The sequence below is a fragment of the Pholis gunnellus genome (genome assembly GCF_910591455.1).
Source record: "Pholis gunnellus genome assembly, chromosome: 5".
NCBI lineage: Eukaryota > Metazoa > Chordata > Actinopteri > Perciformes > Pholidae > Pholis > Pholis gunnellus.
In genome coordinates this window covers 22,984,363-22,997,137 of record NC_136531.1, presented here as the reverse complement: position 1 = coordinate 22,997,137, position 12,775 = coordinate 22,984,363, and the positions used below count along the sequence as shown (strand labels likewise).

General features: G+C 44.5%; 1 protein-coding gene across 1 annotated transcript in view; it reads left to right on the top strand.

The window, feature by feature from the left end:
* Nucleotides 1–10,926: 10,926 nt before the first annotated feature.
* Nucleotides 10,927–12,775, top strand: part of LOC306695851 (transcription factor SOX-10-like) — a gene marked incomplete at its 5' end in the record, with an annotated part of 3,350 nt that continues 1,501 nt past the window's right edge. The window contains 3 exons of the mRNA XM_079159265.1: nt 10,927–11,366; nt 11,757–12,028; nt 12,155–12,775. The exon at nt 12,155–12,775 is cut by the window's right edge and continues 1,501 nt beyond it. Coding sequence (XP_079015391.1) covers nt 10,927–11,366; nt 11,757–12,028; nt 12,155–12,775 — 1,333 coding nt within the window. The remainder of the gene's footprint in view (nt 11,367–11,756; nt 12,029–12,154) is intronic.

The following is a 12,775-nucleotide window of genomic DNA, read 5'->3' as shown; positions in this document are numbered from 1 at the left end:
TTATTATTATTAATAAGTATTGATACATTTTGTACAAGGCATTTACAAGTGGTCAAAGGAGGCAACTGCTCAAAAGTAAAGACACTGAAACAGAATATCAATTAACAGGACAAAGGCTTTTAAAATGGCTGTGTCGTTTTTACACTTTTCAGCCCGTGCTCATGAGTTATTTTGAAGTTGCGTTATCGATTTTTGTGACATGTTTTCCACTTATGTTGTTTGCACTTTACAGTTTATGTACTTATTTTAAGCCCAACCATGATGTTTTTCCTGAACCTAACCAAGTGGTTTTGTTGTGTAAACCTAAGTTTTTGTTTACAGTCACACCGTTAACGGTGCGCCGGGCCACCCGGTGCGTTAGAAAGTGACGCCAGGAAGGAAAACAAATCAGTGCGTTTTCCCCCAAAAATTATTAAAATGACAAACTATTTCTGCAAGGTGAGTCCTGCTTTAGAGACTCTGTCTCAAAGAGGGACCCAGTTTTAAAGTCTTGTTTTGAGACTTTTTATCATTTCAGTTTTGTACTTGTATGTTGCAATTTAGCAGTCATTTTTGACCGCACGGCAAAATCCAGTCCTGATTTGGTGAAACCATGTGCTACATTTTAAATATGAATTTTGAATTTGCTGTTGTTGTTTTGAATTTCACTAAGTGCAATTTAAGGTCAACTGTCTCTTCACAATTTACTGTGTGCTGTGTGCACAACATTTTGGGCAATACCGATGGTTTCAAAATGCCTTTCTTTATCTCGCCGTTGTCCATTTTCTTTTCCTCTGTCTCTGTCTTGGGCTGACGTCGTAGCAAAGAGAACAATAGGCCTTTCATGGCGCCCTGCTATGCAGCACGATCCTTAACTGGAATTCACAGCTTTTTGTTTTTTTTAATGACCAACATTTCACATTTAATCACAACATTTCAGTTTTTCAACCTCAATTCAGGTTTTGCACCTTTTTTAATGAAGATTTCAAAGTTTCGTATTGGTAATGTGACCGACGCGAGCCAAGCCAAACGCATTAAACTGACTGTGCTTCTGATTATCGCACTCTTTCCTCTTGTGCATGCGTCTATCTGCTCACCAGCCTTTCTGTCTCTGAATGTGTGAGCCTGAACACCTGTCTCTTTGTGTGTGTGTGTGTGTGTGTGTGTGTGTGTTTGTGTGTGTGTGTGTGTGTGTGTGTGTGTGTGTGTGTGTGTGTGTGTGTGTGTGTGTGTGTGTGTGTGTGTGTGTGTGTGTGTGTGTGTGTGAGAGAGTTCAGGCCATCCCTCCCTTTCCAAGCTAAGTGGTATACACTCGTCTGCTATTGACACACAACAGATAAATTAGGTTGCGCTTATGGATTCATGTCCGCAAGAAACATACAACAAAATAAAACCCAGAGCAAAGTCATAAATCTGCATATTTCTCACTCTCTACTGCCCAACATCCCATCCATCTTTCTGTCATGTTGACTTTTATCTCTCTCCCTCTGCTCTGACAACAACAGAGCCTTTCATGTAGTCATCTTTTCCTTTAGAGCCCTCAGGCCCTCGCCCTCTTTCGTTCACACAGACTAATTAAATGTTCCGAGAAGAACTCATGATTGGGAGTCTGCGCTACTTTCTCTCTTTTGCTCTTTCGCTCTTTTTCTCTCTCTCTCTCTCGCTCTCTCTCTCTCTCTCTCTCTCTCTCTCTCTCTCTCTCACACACACACACACATAGAAAAAGATCTCGTAAAGTCCATACTTGAGTTATGGCCTTTGATTGAATATCAAAGTTTATTTAAAATCAAGACACAGATGTTTTGTTTTCATAAAATACATCACTTTATTTGTGGTTTTAGATCGGTTAGTCAGACAAATATGATGCCATAAGCTGTTACATCAGAGTTATTCCCATGTTTACAATCGTCTTAAACTTTGAGGTGAGCGTACAGTTGACAGGTGAACCATTAATAACAGTGGAGCAATAAATAATTTGATGCTTTTTAAAACCAGAAGTCACAAAGTGCTTTACAGGAAGAAGAAAATGAAAGTTAGAAAATCAAGAGAAAACAAATGAAACAAAAAAAGATCCGGAAGATCTAAGAGTCCAACAAAGTAAAGCAAAAATATTGTTGCGGAAACGTAGCACCCATCCTTCGGTTCCCCATTCAGGTAAAAACGGTTTGCTCTGCCAGCACTGTTTCCGTAGTTTGCGCTGTTAGCAGTGTTAGCAGTGTTAGCAGTGTTAGCAGTGTTAGCAGTGTTAGCTGCGAGTCGCCGGCTCCTCCGTCGCCTGTTGAGAGCCATTGAGAGGCAATAGAAATACTCCCAATCTCGTGTATCTGACACATTCTCATTCAAATGCGTAAAACACTGCCGCTCGGTCTAAACCATGATGCTCTTGGTGCCCCTCTAGCCTCAGCTGTGGACGAGTCAGTGACGACGTGTCAATATACTGTATGTTTGTTACTCACATAGTTACTTTCAAAATAAACTTCCATCTTCACAGAAAGTTAGGCTTAGGTAACAAAACCACTTAGGAAAAAAAGCGTGGTTGGCTTTAACTGACTAACGACTCATGTGACCAGAGATTCACGTGACTAACGACACTAATGACTCACATGACTCACGTCACAAAACGTCAACTTTTATTTTGAGTCCTGTGTTTCTTTGACCTTTACAACCACCCCGTCCCACCCGCACGCTGTGGGAAATCTCTATGATGCGTCAGTTGCTCTGAGCGTGTAATAAGGACGCAAGTGTGCTTCATGTAGAGTTAGTTGTAAGCCCGTTGCGTCGCATACTAAAGAATGCCTCCGTGCGTCGGTTGTCAGACTCCAATGAGCACTTACTCAGTATTGGTATCTGACATATTGGCAGTGAGAACGGGTCGTTATAGCACCTTTAATGTTTTCTACCAAAGACTTCACCATGAGTACCAGAATAAGGGGGGCGTGGTTAGTGATGCCAGCTCCTCAGACAGGTTAGTTGATTAATGAATTAGTCAATCAAGCATTTGAGCCATTTTTCAAGCAAACAAATACGTTTTCTAGCTTGTCTACTGAGAGGATCTGCTTTTCTTTGTCATATATTATCGTCAAACAAAATCTCTTTGGGTGTTGGACTGTTGCTCAAACAAAACAAGATATTTCAAGATGTCACCTTGGACTCTGGAAGTTTTGATGGGCATTGTTCTCACCGTCTTTTGACAATCAGATGAATCTAAAAAATAATCAGCAGATTTATGGGAATATTGGTTGGTTGCAGCCCATAGTGTAACGCCATATAAGTCATAGATGAAGCCGTCTGCAGCTTCTCATCAGTTGGACACTGATCGAAGAGCTGGGAGTTCAGCTGGGTTCACATGGTCCCAATTTACTTGACTTCTGTTTACTTCACTTTATTCTATTATATTAAAAAATTGAAAAAGTCCCACAAAGACTCTCGCAATCGAGAGAGAAATCCAGGCAAGACGTTGCAAGACAACAAGTTATTACAACTCAGGAATATCTGAAAATGTACAATAATCAGGTTTCCACGCGTTAAACAGCCCAATCTCACATTCACGAAGCTGAATATGGACAAAATAACACATTTGTGACGTGAATCTGACAGAAACACAATATTCTCACAATCGAGTGAGGAAACATTTCCAACGTTGGGAGAATTTTAAGTGTGGCTAACAGCCGAAATATATGCATGACTAAACGGCGTGCTGGCACGTATGACCGAGGGGCAAAACCGTCATAGAGTCCCGATGTGAATGCCACCATTGTGCACTTCGCCATCATCGCCATCTTCATCAACACCGTCACACTCTGAGTCTCGACATCCCCCCTGCGAGGGAGCGCGTCAGAGGCCCAAATGTGAAGTCTATTTCTGATTTTTTTTGTTTCTCACACACACACACACACACACACACACACACACACACACACACACACACACTCTCTCTGGCTTTATTTCTCTCTTTCTCATCAGCACCACAAATCGCTTCCTTACATCTCTCTTTGTTTATTTTTTTGTTTTTGCTTGGTCTCTCTCTCTCCCGAAGAGATGCGGACACAGCAAACTCGAACAATAGGCCATTCATGATGCCCTGCAATGCAATGATGATCCTGCTCTGCCCTCCACCCCCCAACCCCCTCCCACCCTGCACCAGCCTCCACAGCTGCACAGGAATGTGGTCCAACAAGTTACCCGCTCCGTCGCCACCACCACCACCACCTCACCAGTGCTGCCGTCCTTGCAACCGAAGCCCCTCTTCTCCCAAATAAAAAAAAGAGGCAGACAAGTCAAGAAACTATAGAGGGAGGGGAAACTCTGCAGACGGAGCACAAAGAGAGGATTCATGGTCGGTCACATACACTCCCAGAGGGAGAAAAAAAAGAGGGGCACCCATTTAAGTGTGGTGCAGCTGCACTAATTTACTGGGTGAAAATGGGAAGAAAAAAAGAAAAGGAGTGACAGGGGTCAGATAGCAGAATCATTTTTTATTCATCCCTGTGGATGGCGTGTCACTGCATCATCAACACTTACAGAGTCTGCATGAAAACACCTGCAGCCCTTAGTGTGATGTAAAATCCCCCCGTTTCTTTCCAAATAAAAGTACGATTCTGAGCCCCTCAACAGGTCACCAAACTTCTCATCTCTGGATCTGATAGAAGCCCCCAACAGAGCCCATGTTCGTTCTAAAGACTTCGGATGACACCAGGTCGTCACTGACCGCTGTCAACACACACGTCCTCTCAGGGGGCAACAACAACGTCGTCTCCTGTATCGAGGATGTCGTGTGAAATCACAGCACGGGTCTCAGATATCAGCTGGAGGAGAGCTTCTTAATCACATGTACAGTACAGTGTGAAAGTCTGGGTCAAAATATTTGAGTCACATGAGGCTCAGTATTATTGATAGTCTAGTTGCAGAGCTGGAATTCCCCTTGGAAAAAAAAAAGCACTGACTTCAACTGTTTTTCTGTTGTTGTTTTTCACACAAACCCTGGGAGGAAACGGCATTTATGAATCACGTGCAGTGTCTTACACAAACCGAAGCATGAGAAAAGCCCTTGTTTCCACAGATAAACTCCACACCTTCCATTTTGTGATGAAATCTGGGGCCAAGAAAGAAAGAAAAAAACATGCTCCAGCTCCAATCCTCGCCATTTCTGACGGGTGATTTCGGATCCACCATTAGGAACAAATGACGGCATTCATTTCAGGCCCAAAATGTGCCTATTGACACGGGAATGAATGCTTTCCACCAATTATACATCAGTTTAATGCAGAATGTGACCCACAGCATGGGAATATTTGACCGCTGTGCACGCTTGTCTTATCTGCATCCCTCTCTCACACACACACACACACACAATCTGCATCTCTCTTGCCTTTTTCTCTCCATCCATCGTCAGATTTCAGGAATTTCCCCCGGGGGATGTTCAAGTATTAAGGCCAAAGCAAAAAAAAAAAAGAAAAAAGGGCGTTTTCTTTCCTCCTCTACTCTCTTTGTCCTTTCTTCATGACCTGATCACCTCATTATTTCTATCTGATCTAATATTAAAAATATATTCTTCAGTGAGCCGAGAACTCATCCCTCCCATCCGTCACACACGTGAAAAAAAACAACGGACGGCCATGACTAAGCGTGCACCTGAAGGCTGACTCTATGACCCCCCCCCCCCCCCCCCCCCCCCCCCCCCCCCCCCTCGCTGATCATGAGACCTCGTCCTCCCATCCTCTCCCCCCAGGAGCCGCAGGAAACGGGCTTCTTGTGACCCAGTGGTCGGCGCAACCATGGAGAGGCCCATTACAGCAGTCACATGGCAGGTTAGCGCGGGGACTGATGCGACCATGTGAGCTCTATTTTCTAACAAGTTACAAGCTACAGCTACCATGAAAGTCTCACACAGGACATAAACGGGCTCAGAGTCCCGAGCAAAAAAATTAATGAGCTTCAAGAAGAGACAAACAGGAGAGGGGTAGGGGGGGGTGGGGGGGGGGGGGGGGGGGGGGGGGGGGGGGGGGGGGGGGGGGGGGGGGGTTCTTTGTTTAGATTTGGCTGCAGGTGGAATAGTTGTTTCAGTTCCTATAAAACAAGTTGGCTACATATCTTTTTTTTTTTTTAAAGAGGAAACTATGAGCTTTTTAGCTCTGAGATTTTGATCACCAAGATGTGACAACTAACCTGCAAATATGGTACATAAAAAAAAAAAAGAATTGGAGTCTTCAATGATAGAAAGATGTCCAAGATGTCATTCAAAGATGATCCAAAATGTCTCACTAAAGCCTAAGATTTTCAACTGTGCCAGAGGAAGGAATGTCGAGGTTATCAATGTGATGACATAAAAACATTAGTTGATTATGCCTTTATATTAAATCAGTGCTGAGATAATCACTACAGGCACTGCGGGTAAAACTGAAGGAGTTTGACATCCACTTAACTCATTTCAGGACAGTTTCAAGCCTGAAGTTCATATTTGTTTTCATCAAAAAATTATTTTCACTGAACATATCCAATACACATAGAAAAGTAGAACGGGCCATTTGTTTAAAAGCGCAAACAAAATATGAAAACATTTGAAAATAAAATATTCTAAAGACAAGCGTGTGAGAATTAGAGACACAGCTCGGGCCTGTGTTAGAGGAAGATCGGGCCTGTTTTCTTGGCTGAACAAAAGGCCTGCAGGCAAATGAAGTGCCAAAAAAAATCACGAAACCACATACAGTAGTTATCAAAATTAGCATCTTCAGATAATAATCATGGTTTGTCTTTGCCCAACGGAAATAAAACGTGAGTGTTGAGCGGCGATCTGAGGCCCGTTGAGACGAGCGAAATCAGAAGTGATCAATAAATGGACCGCACGATGAAAACGATAAAAATAAAAAGTTGGCCTCTCTCCTTGCGTTTCATTCGTTAGATGTTAGATGTTTACGTGTAAAATAACATTGAATTAAAATAACATAATGGATTGGATTTTATTAAACGGATGTTTAGACACTGTTTTAAAGGCCATTTTTTCTTCTTCTGTTTGTTCGATTATAACTGAAGTGTCAGCTAAATTATCTTCATTAATAATACATAAACACCCACACATAATATCAGAAAAATCCTATATAACTATAGGGTCTTGATTTTGTTTTACTGCGTTTAGGGCATGACTGTCCGTTTGAGCAAACTAAAGCTTCCAAGAGGTTCGGGATTATTTTGTCTCAGTTTTTCTTTTCTGGACGTTTTGCCCTGCACATCATACACAGAAGCTACATCATATTTGTTTTCATTTTAAAATATTTATTTTCACTATAGAAAAAAAGGTTTGTAACTTTAAAAAAATAAAATCTCTTTTCTTTCAAAAAGCGTTCTTTCATTTCCAACATCAAAAGCAAAACTAGTTTCATATGAAACGGAACCACTGTAATTATAAAATGAAAGATTAGTAATTATACAGCAACAATAGAGTGACCTCCGGGAGAATTAAAGAATCATTTAGTCAATAAAAGGGACAAAAATAACAATGTCACAGAATAATGTCAGTGCAAAGTCACTGTCACAGCAAGACAAAGATGATAACGTTATTAATAAGTAGACGCATGTATCTTACAACTCCATATATATTTAATTATTACGTTTTGCGATGAATTTGTTCAGCAAAGACACACTGGAGATAATAATAAAAAAAAGTCTCGCTCCGTCTGACAGACCCCCTGGGTGGGGGGTGGGGGTGGGGGGCATGCAGCTGCACTAACTAAACACTCCGTAAAACCGCAGCTTGCTCCAGCCCTCCGGTCTGTCGAAACCTAGCGAACAAGCCGCAGAGCGACGCGCACACTTTTGAACACGCTTCTCAGCATAAAAAACAAACAAATCACCGCTCCTCGTATCGACCAGCGCAGACATAAACACTCACTTCACGAGCCTCGGAGGGCCTCATGCAGGATCCCGGTGGTGCCAGTTGGGTCGGCGGGGTGCAGCATGGAGGTGTCCCCCCCCCCCCCCCCCCCTCAACCCTCACCCCCCCACCCCACTCCACCGCACCCTGCCACCTCCCTCCTCCACCACCACCAAACACCATCATCCCCAAACACAAGCCCCCTACCATCAGCACCCTCCGAGGCCCAGATCCAGGTGCCGCAAGCGAGCGCTGAGAAGCGCAAAAAGAAAAGCGGCAGAATACAGGGAGATCCGCGCGGCCCGTCTACTTTTTCTGTGTGTGCGCGACTAGTGTCTATGCTCGGACATAAGGGGAGAAAGACGCACACATCGCTCTCTGTTATCAATTTTTTTCCATGTTTTGCAGCACAACACTGCTTTTTGTTCCCCCATTTTTTTCTTCTTCTTCATTTACGAGGGTTAATGGATAGAGGCTTGGGCGTTTGATCACATGGCTGCTATTCACCTGAGATGGAGACAAAGAGAGCAAAGAGAGCGGAGAGAGAGAGAGGGAGAGAGAAAACCGAGAGGTCAGGCTCAACATGAGAGGCAACGGACACACAGGGGGTTATTGTTGCATTCATTTGGTGTGTGTGTGTGTGTGTGTGTGTGTGTATTCGCGTGTGTCCGGGTGCGCATCAGATGCTGCTGAAGTCGATTCCCTTCCTTCCCATCAGGCCACGCTTAAATGGCACAAATCATGGCCCGCAAGCGAACAACTTTTTCCCCGCCACAGTCTTGTTTCACATGCAGAAACAGGACAGTGAGGTCATTACATTTATATAAAAAAAACACTTGTATTTATTTTTGTTTTTCATTTTTGGAAATATTTTACAGGAGATAGTTTGTTTGTCTCCAGCCTTCATCTCTTTCAGCTTGATGACTTTTATTTAATGATTTATAAATTATTTCTCTCTCATTTTATTTGATTCCACATCCGTCTGCATTTCAGGTATATTCTTTCGGCTTATTAACCTTAAAGTTGAACTGGTGATTTCTAAAACACTGACACTTTGGCAAAAATATGAATATTTAAACGTCTCTTTGTGTTTTGACTTGATGGAACCAGTATTTTTTTTTTAAATCCTAAAATCTTGCCCCATCTTACCTGTCACTCACTCATTTGTAGGTGTGCCATCACCGCAGTGGGCGTGGTTGAGCGTCAAACAGAGACTGGTTGCCATGTGTTCAGTTTTTTGTAAATACCTTAAACACTATTTTGAAAAAGCCACATTGTCTCTGATCACATTTCAAAATGAGAGCAACGTCATCTTTAGTTTTTTTTGGATATCTGGCTTTGAGCGCTGTCAGTGTGAGACACTTTTCTATAAGCACGTTTAATGTGTGTAATTCATAACGATATAATCCATACATGATCAATGAGATGTTACAGTAGAGATTGGTAGTTCACATCTGATCAAGGATGTCGAAATGTTAAATCACCATTTATTTTCTGAATACATTTTCTAGAACACTTCACACGTTTGGGAATATGTGTTATGGTAATTTGCCAGAATGTGGCCCACTTTTCCCATCATAGCATTTGTAACAATAATATATAGGAATTGTAATTGCATTAATTAATCGCAATTGTAATTCTAATTGATCTTGTTTGCATTCCATGAGCTGCGTGATGAAAACGTTTATTTGGTTTATTTTTAAAAGATTATAATACTGTTTTCATGCAATATAGCGTCAGATAGAGAATATTGATGATGGGATAATTATAAGTGACTTTCTGACGAGATGAATGATCACTAACCCCAAAATGTAACCATACCTGATTATTTATTTATTAGCCTACATTTTCTTTGAAAAGTAAGATCCATTCATTGACTTAACTTGTGCCTCTCTGGTGCGTTTTACAATATTTTATTTTCACTATAAAGATTGTAACTCAAAGTTGTGAGGTGTGATCAAAGTGAATTTGGTTTAATCAGAGCTGAATTTCAGTTTTTTTTTGTTTTTTTTTGAGGAACGTGACCACACGAGGCAATAACTCTCCTCATGATTGTTTACTTGTTTGATATAACGTGTCAACACGTCCAACAAAGCTGGCCTTCTCCTGCTTCTAAATGGGCGCACTGTAGAGTCATTTAAGCCACTCCGATGTAAAACTCTCACCTCTTCCCTGTTGGAAATGTTGCAGTGACGGACAGACGGGCATTAACAGTGCGTTGCACCCATCCAATCAGAGAGCGGCGAGGTAATTAGAGGGCCAATCGGAGCGCCGTGCGGTGCCCGGGAGGAGGCGGGGCCGACTGTGTGCTGGAATGCTGCCTCTCTGGGAATGTTTTCCACTTTCAATCACTTTTTTTTTTTCTCTCCCAGTCCTCCTCACAAGGCGCTCTTTAAGCTCCGGTGTTGCCACACAGAGCAGCCATTCATCGGCTCTACAGTCAGCCACACACACTCCCATGTCGAACCACTGGACATCTAAATTGGTAAGTTATGTAATTTTTTTAACATTACATTTATATGATAAAGTGGATATTTCATATCAGTATTTAGGCCGCGTGCCAGTCGCATTATTCCTTATTAGAAGAGGTTTAGCGTTAATTTGGCTTCGATGAAAATACATTTTTATGGATGCGGTTCTTTCGTCCAAATAGCATTATCATTACCAGGCTATTATTATCGGCTAGATGTGCCGTTATTTGGTCACATTTAATGCGCTAACCTGTTTAGCTTAAGTAAAGTGAACCGGCGCTTGATTCATATGACAATTTAAATGATATTGTTTCCCTTTTTGTGGACTTAATTAGAACTGAATTGTTTCTATTATACTTGATGTTGGTTTCTTTTTTTTTTTAGGTGTGACTGCTTTTGCCGAGACGGACGGTGGAAAGGATTTGGACACTTTAACGCAGCAGTATGGCTCTACCTGAGAAGAGTCAGCAATAACTTGGATCATCGAAGCCTCCAAAACATCTTATTCAATTAAAACGAATCAATCACGCAGAAAAGTTTGGACTCTCTCTGAAACTAATTTTACTTTCTCGGATTGTCCAGTCGTTAGTTGAAAGTTTAAAAAAAAAGATGTCCGGCGAGGAGCACAGCCTGTCCGAGGCGGAACTGAGTCCCGGAGGGTCAGACGACGGTCACTCGCTGTCACCGACTCAACCCGGAGCGCCGACCCGCCAGGATTCACCTTTGACCGGGCCGCCGCCGCAGCTCACCTCGCTCTGCGTCGCGGACGGCAGCGAGGAGGACGGAGGCGACGCGGCCAAATCGGAGATAGTTGACGATCGCTTCCCGATCGGCATCAGGGAGGCGGTCAGTCAGGTGCTTGATGGATACGACTGGACACTTGTGCCGATGCCGGTGCGCGTCAACAACGGAAACAAAGCCAAGCCCCACGTCAAGAGGCCCATGAACGCCTTCATGGTGTGGGCGCAGGCGGCGAGGAGGAAGCTGGCCGACCAGTACCCCCACCTGCACAACGCGGAGCTCAGCAAGACCCTGGGCAAACTGTGGAGGTTTGTATGGGGGTTGGTTGTTCCACAGAGGAACAGTGTGGCCATGCAGTGGCGCGTTTCCTGTGTCGCCTGTGCGTCAAGGATAAGTGGGGGCATAGATGCTGAACTCAAAAGCAGAAAGTGGGCAAATTTGGACTCAAGCTGGTGGTTTTAAACAAAGAAAACACATGGAAACAGAAATGTTGGGCTTTTTTTTGTTGTGTTTCCTTAATATAATGTGTTGCTACATTGCGAGTTTTACAATCCTTATCCTCTGAGCTTGAATGCGGCACTATTTACAATTTTCAGACATATTCTAATAAAATACATTCCCATTAATGCAGATGGGCCTGTGAGACTAAAATCGCTTCTTGTCCCCCCCCCCCCCCCCCCCCCCCACCCTCCCCCTAGGCTGCTGAACGAGAGCGACAAGAGGCCATTCATCGAGGAGGCGGAGAGGCTGAGGAAACAGCACAAGAAGGACTACCCGGAGTACAAGTACCAGCCCCGGAGACGTAAAAACGGCAAACTGGCTACTGCTAGCGAGTCTGACAGCCAGGGGGAAGGGGAGGCCAGCCACTCCCAGTCACACTACAAGACCCTGCACCTAGAGCACAATGGCGGGGCTGGGTCTCCCCTGGGCGACCTGCACCACCACCACCATCATCACCACCATCCTGCTGGTATGGACTGTGGACACAATCATCATCATTTACATTCTCACGTTTCTGGAGATGTTTGAGGGAACATAAAGAAAAAAAGTTTTTTTGTACCTGATCATGTTGTCCCTTCTCCTCTCCCCTCTATAGGTCAGGGTCACAGCCCACCCACGCCCCCCACCACCCCAAAGACAGAGCTCCAGTCTGGGAAGCTGTCGGATGCAAAGAGGGAGGGGGCAGCAGGAGTGGCCGGAGGATCAGTGGGGCCCAGGGGAGCCCTCGGGGTGGGAGCTGAGGGGGCCTCCGGTGGCCCGTCCTCGTCGGGCGCCAAACCCCACATCGATTTCGGCACCATGGACATCGGCGAGATCAGCCACGAGGTGATGTCCAACATTGAGCCGTTCGACGTGAACGAGTTCGACCAGTACCTTCCTCCGAATGGCCACCCGCAGAGCGGAGCCGGGGTCGCTGCGGCCGGGGCCTCTGCCTCGTCTTACGCCTATGCCCTGGCCGCCGCTAGCGGGCACTCGGCGTGGCTCTCCAAGCAGCAGCAGCAGCCTCAAGCCTCCCCGTCCTCCTCAGACCCCTCCAAGGCGCAGATCAAGAGCGAGTCTGCGGCCGGGGGCCACTACGCTGAGGCCTCGTCTTCTCCCTCCTCAGGCGCCCACGTCACCTACACCCCGCTCAGCCTCCCTCATTACGGCTCCGCGTTCCCCTCGCTGGCCTCCAGGGCTCAGTTCGAGTACGGAGAGCACCAAGCCTCCGGGGCGT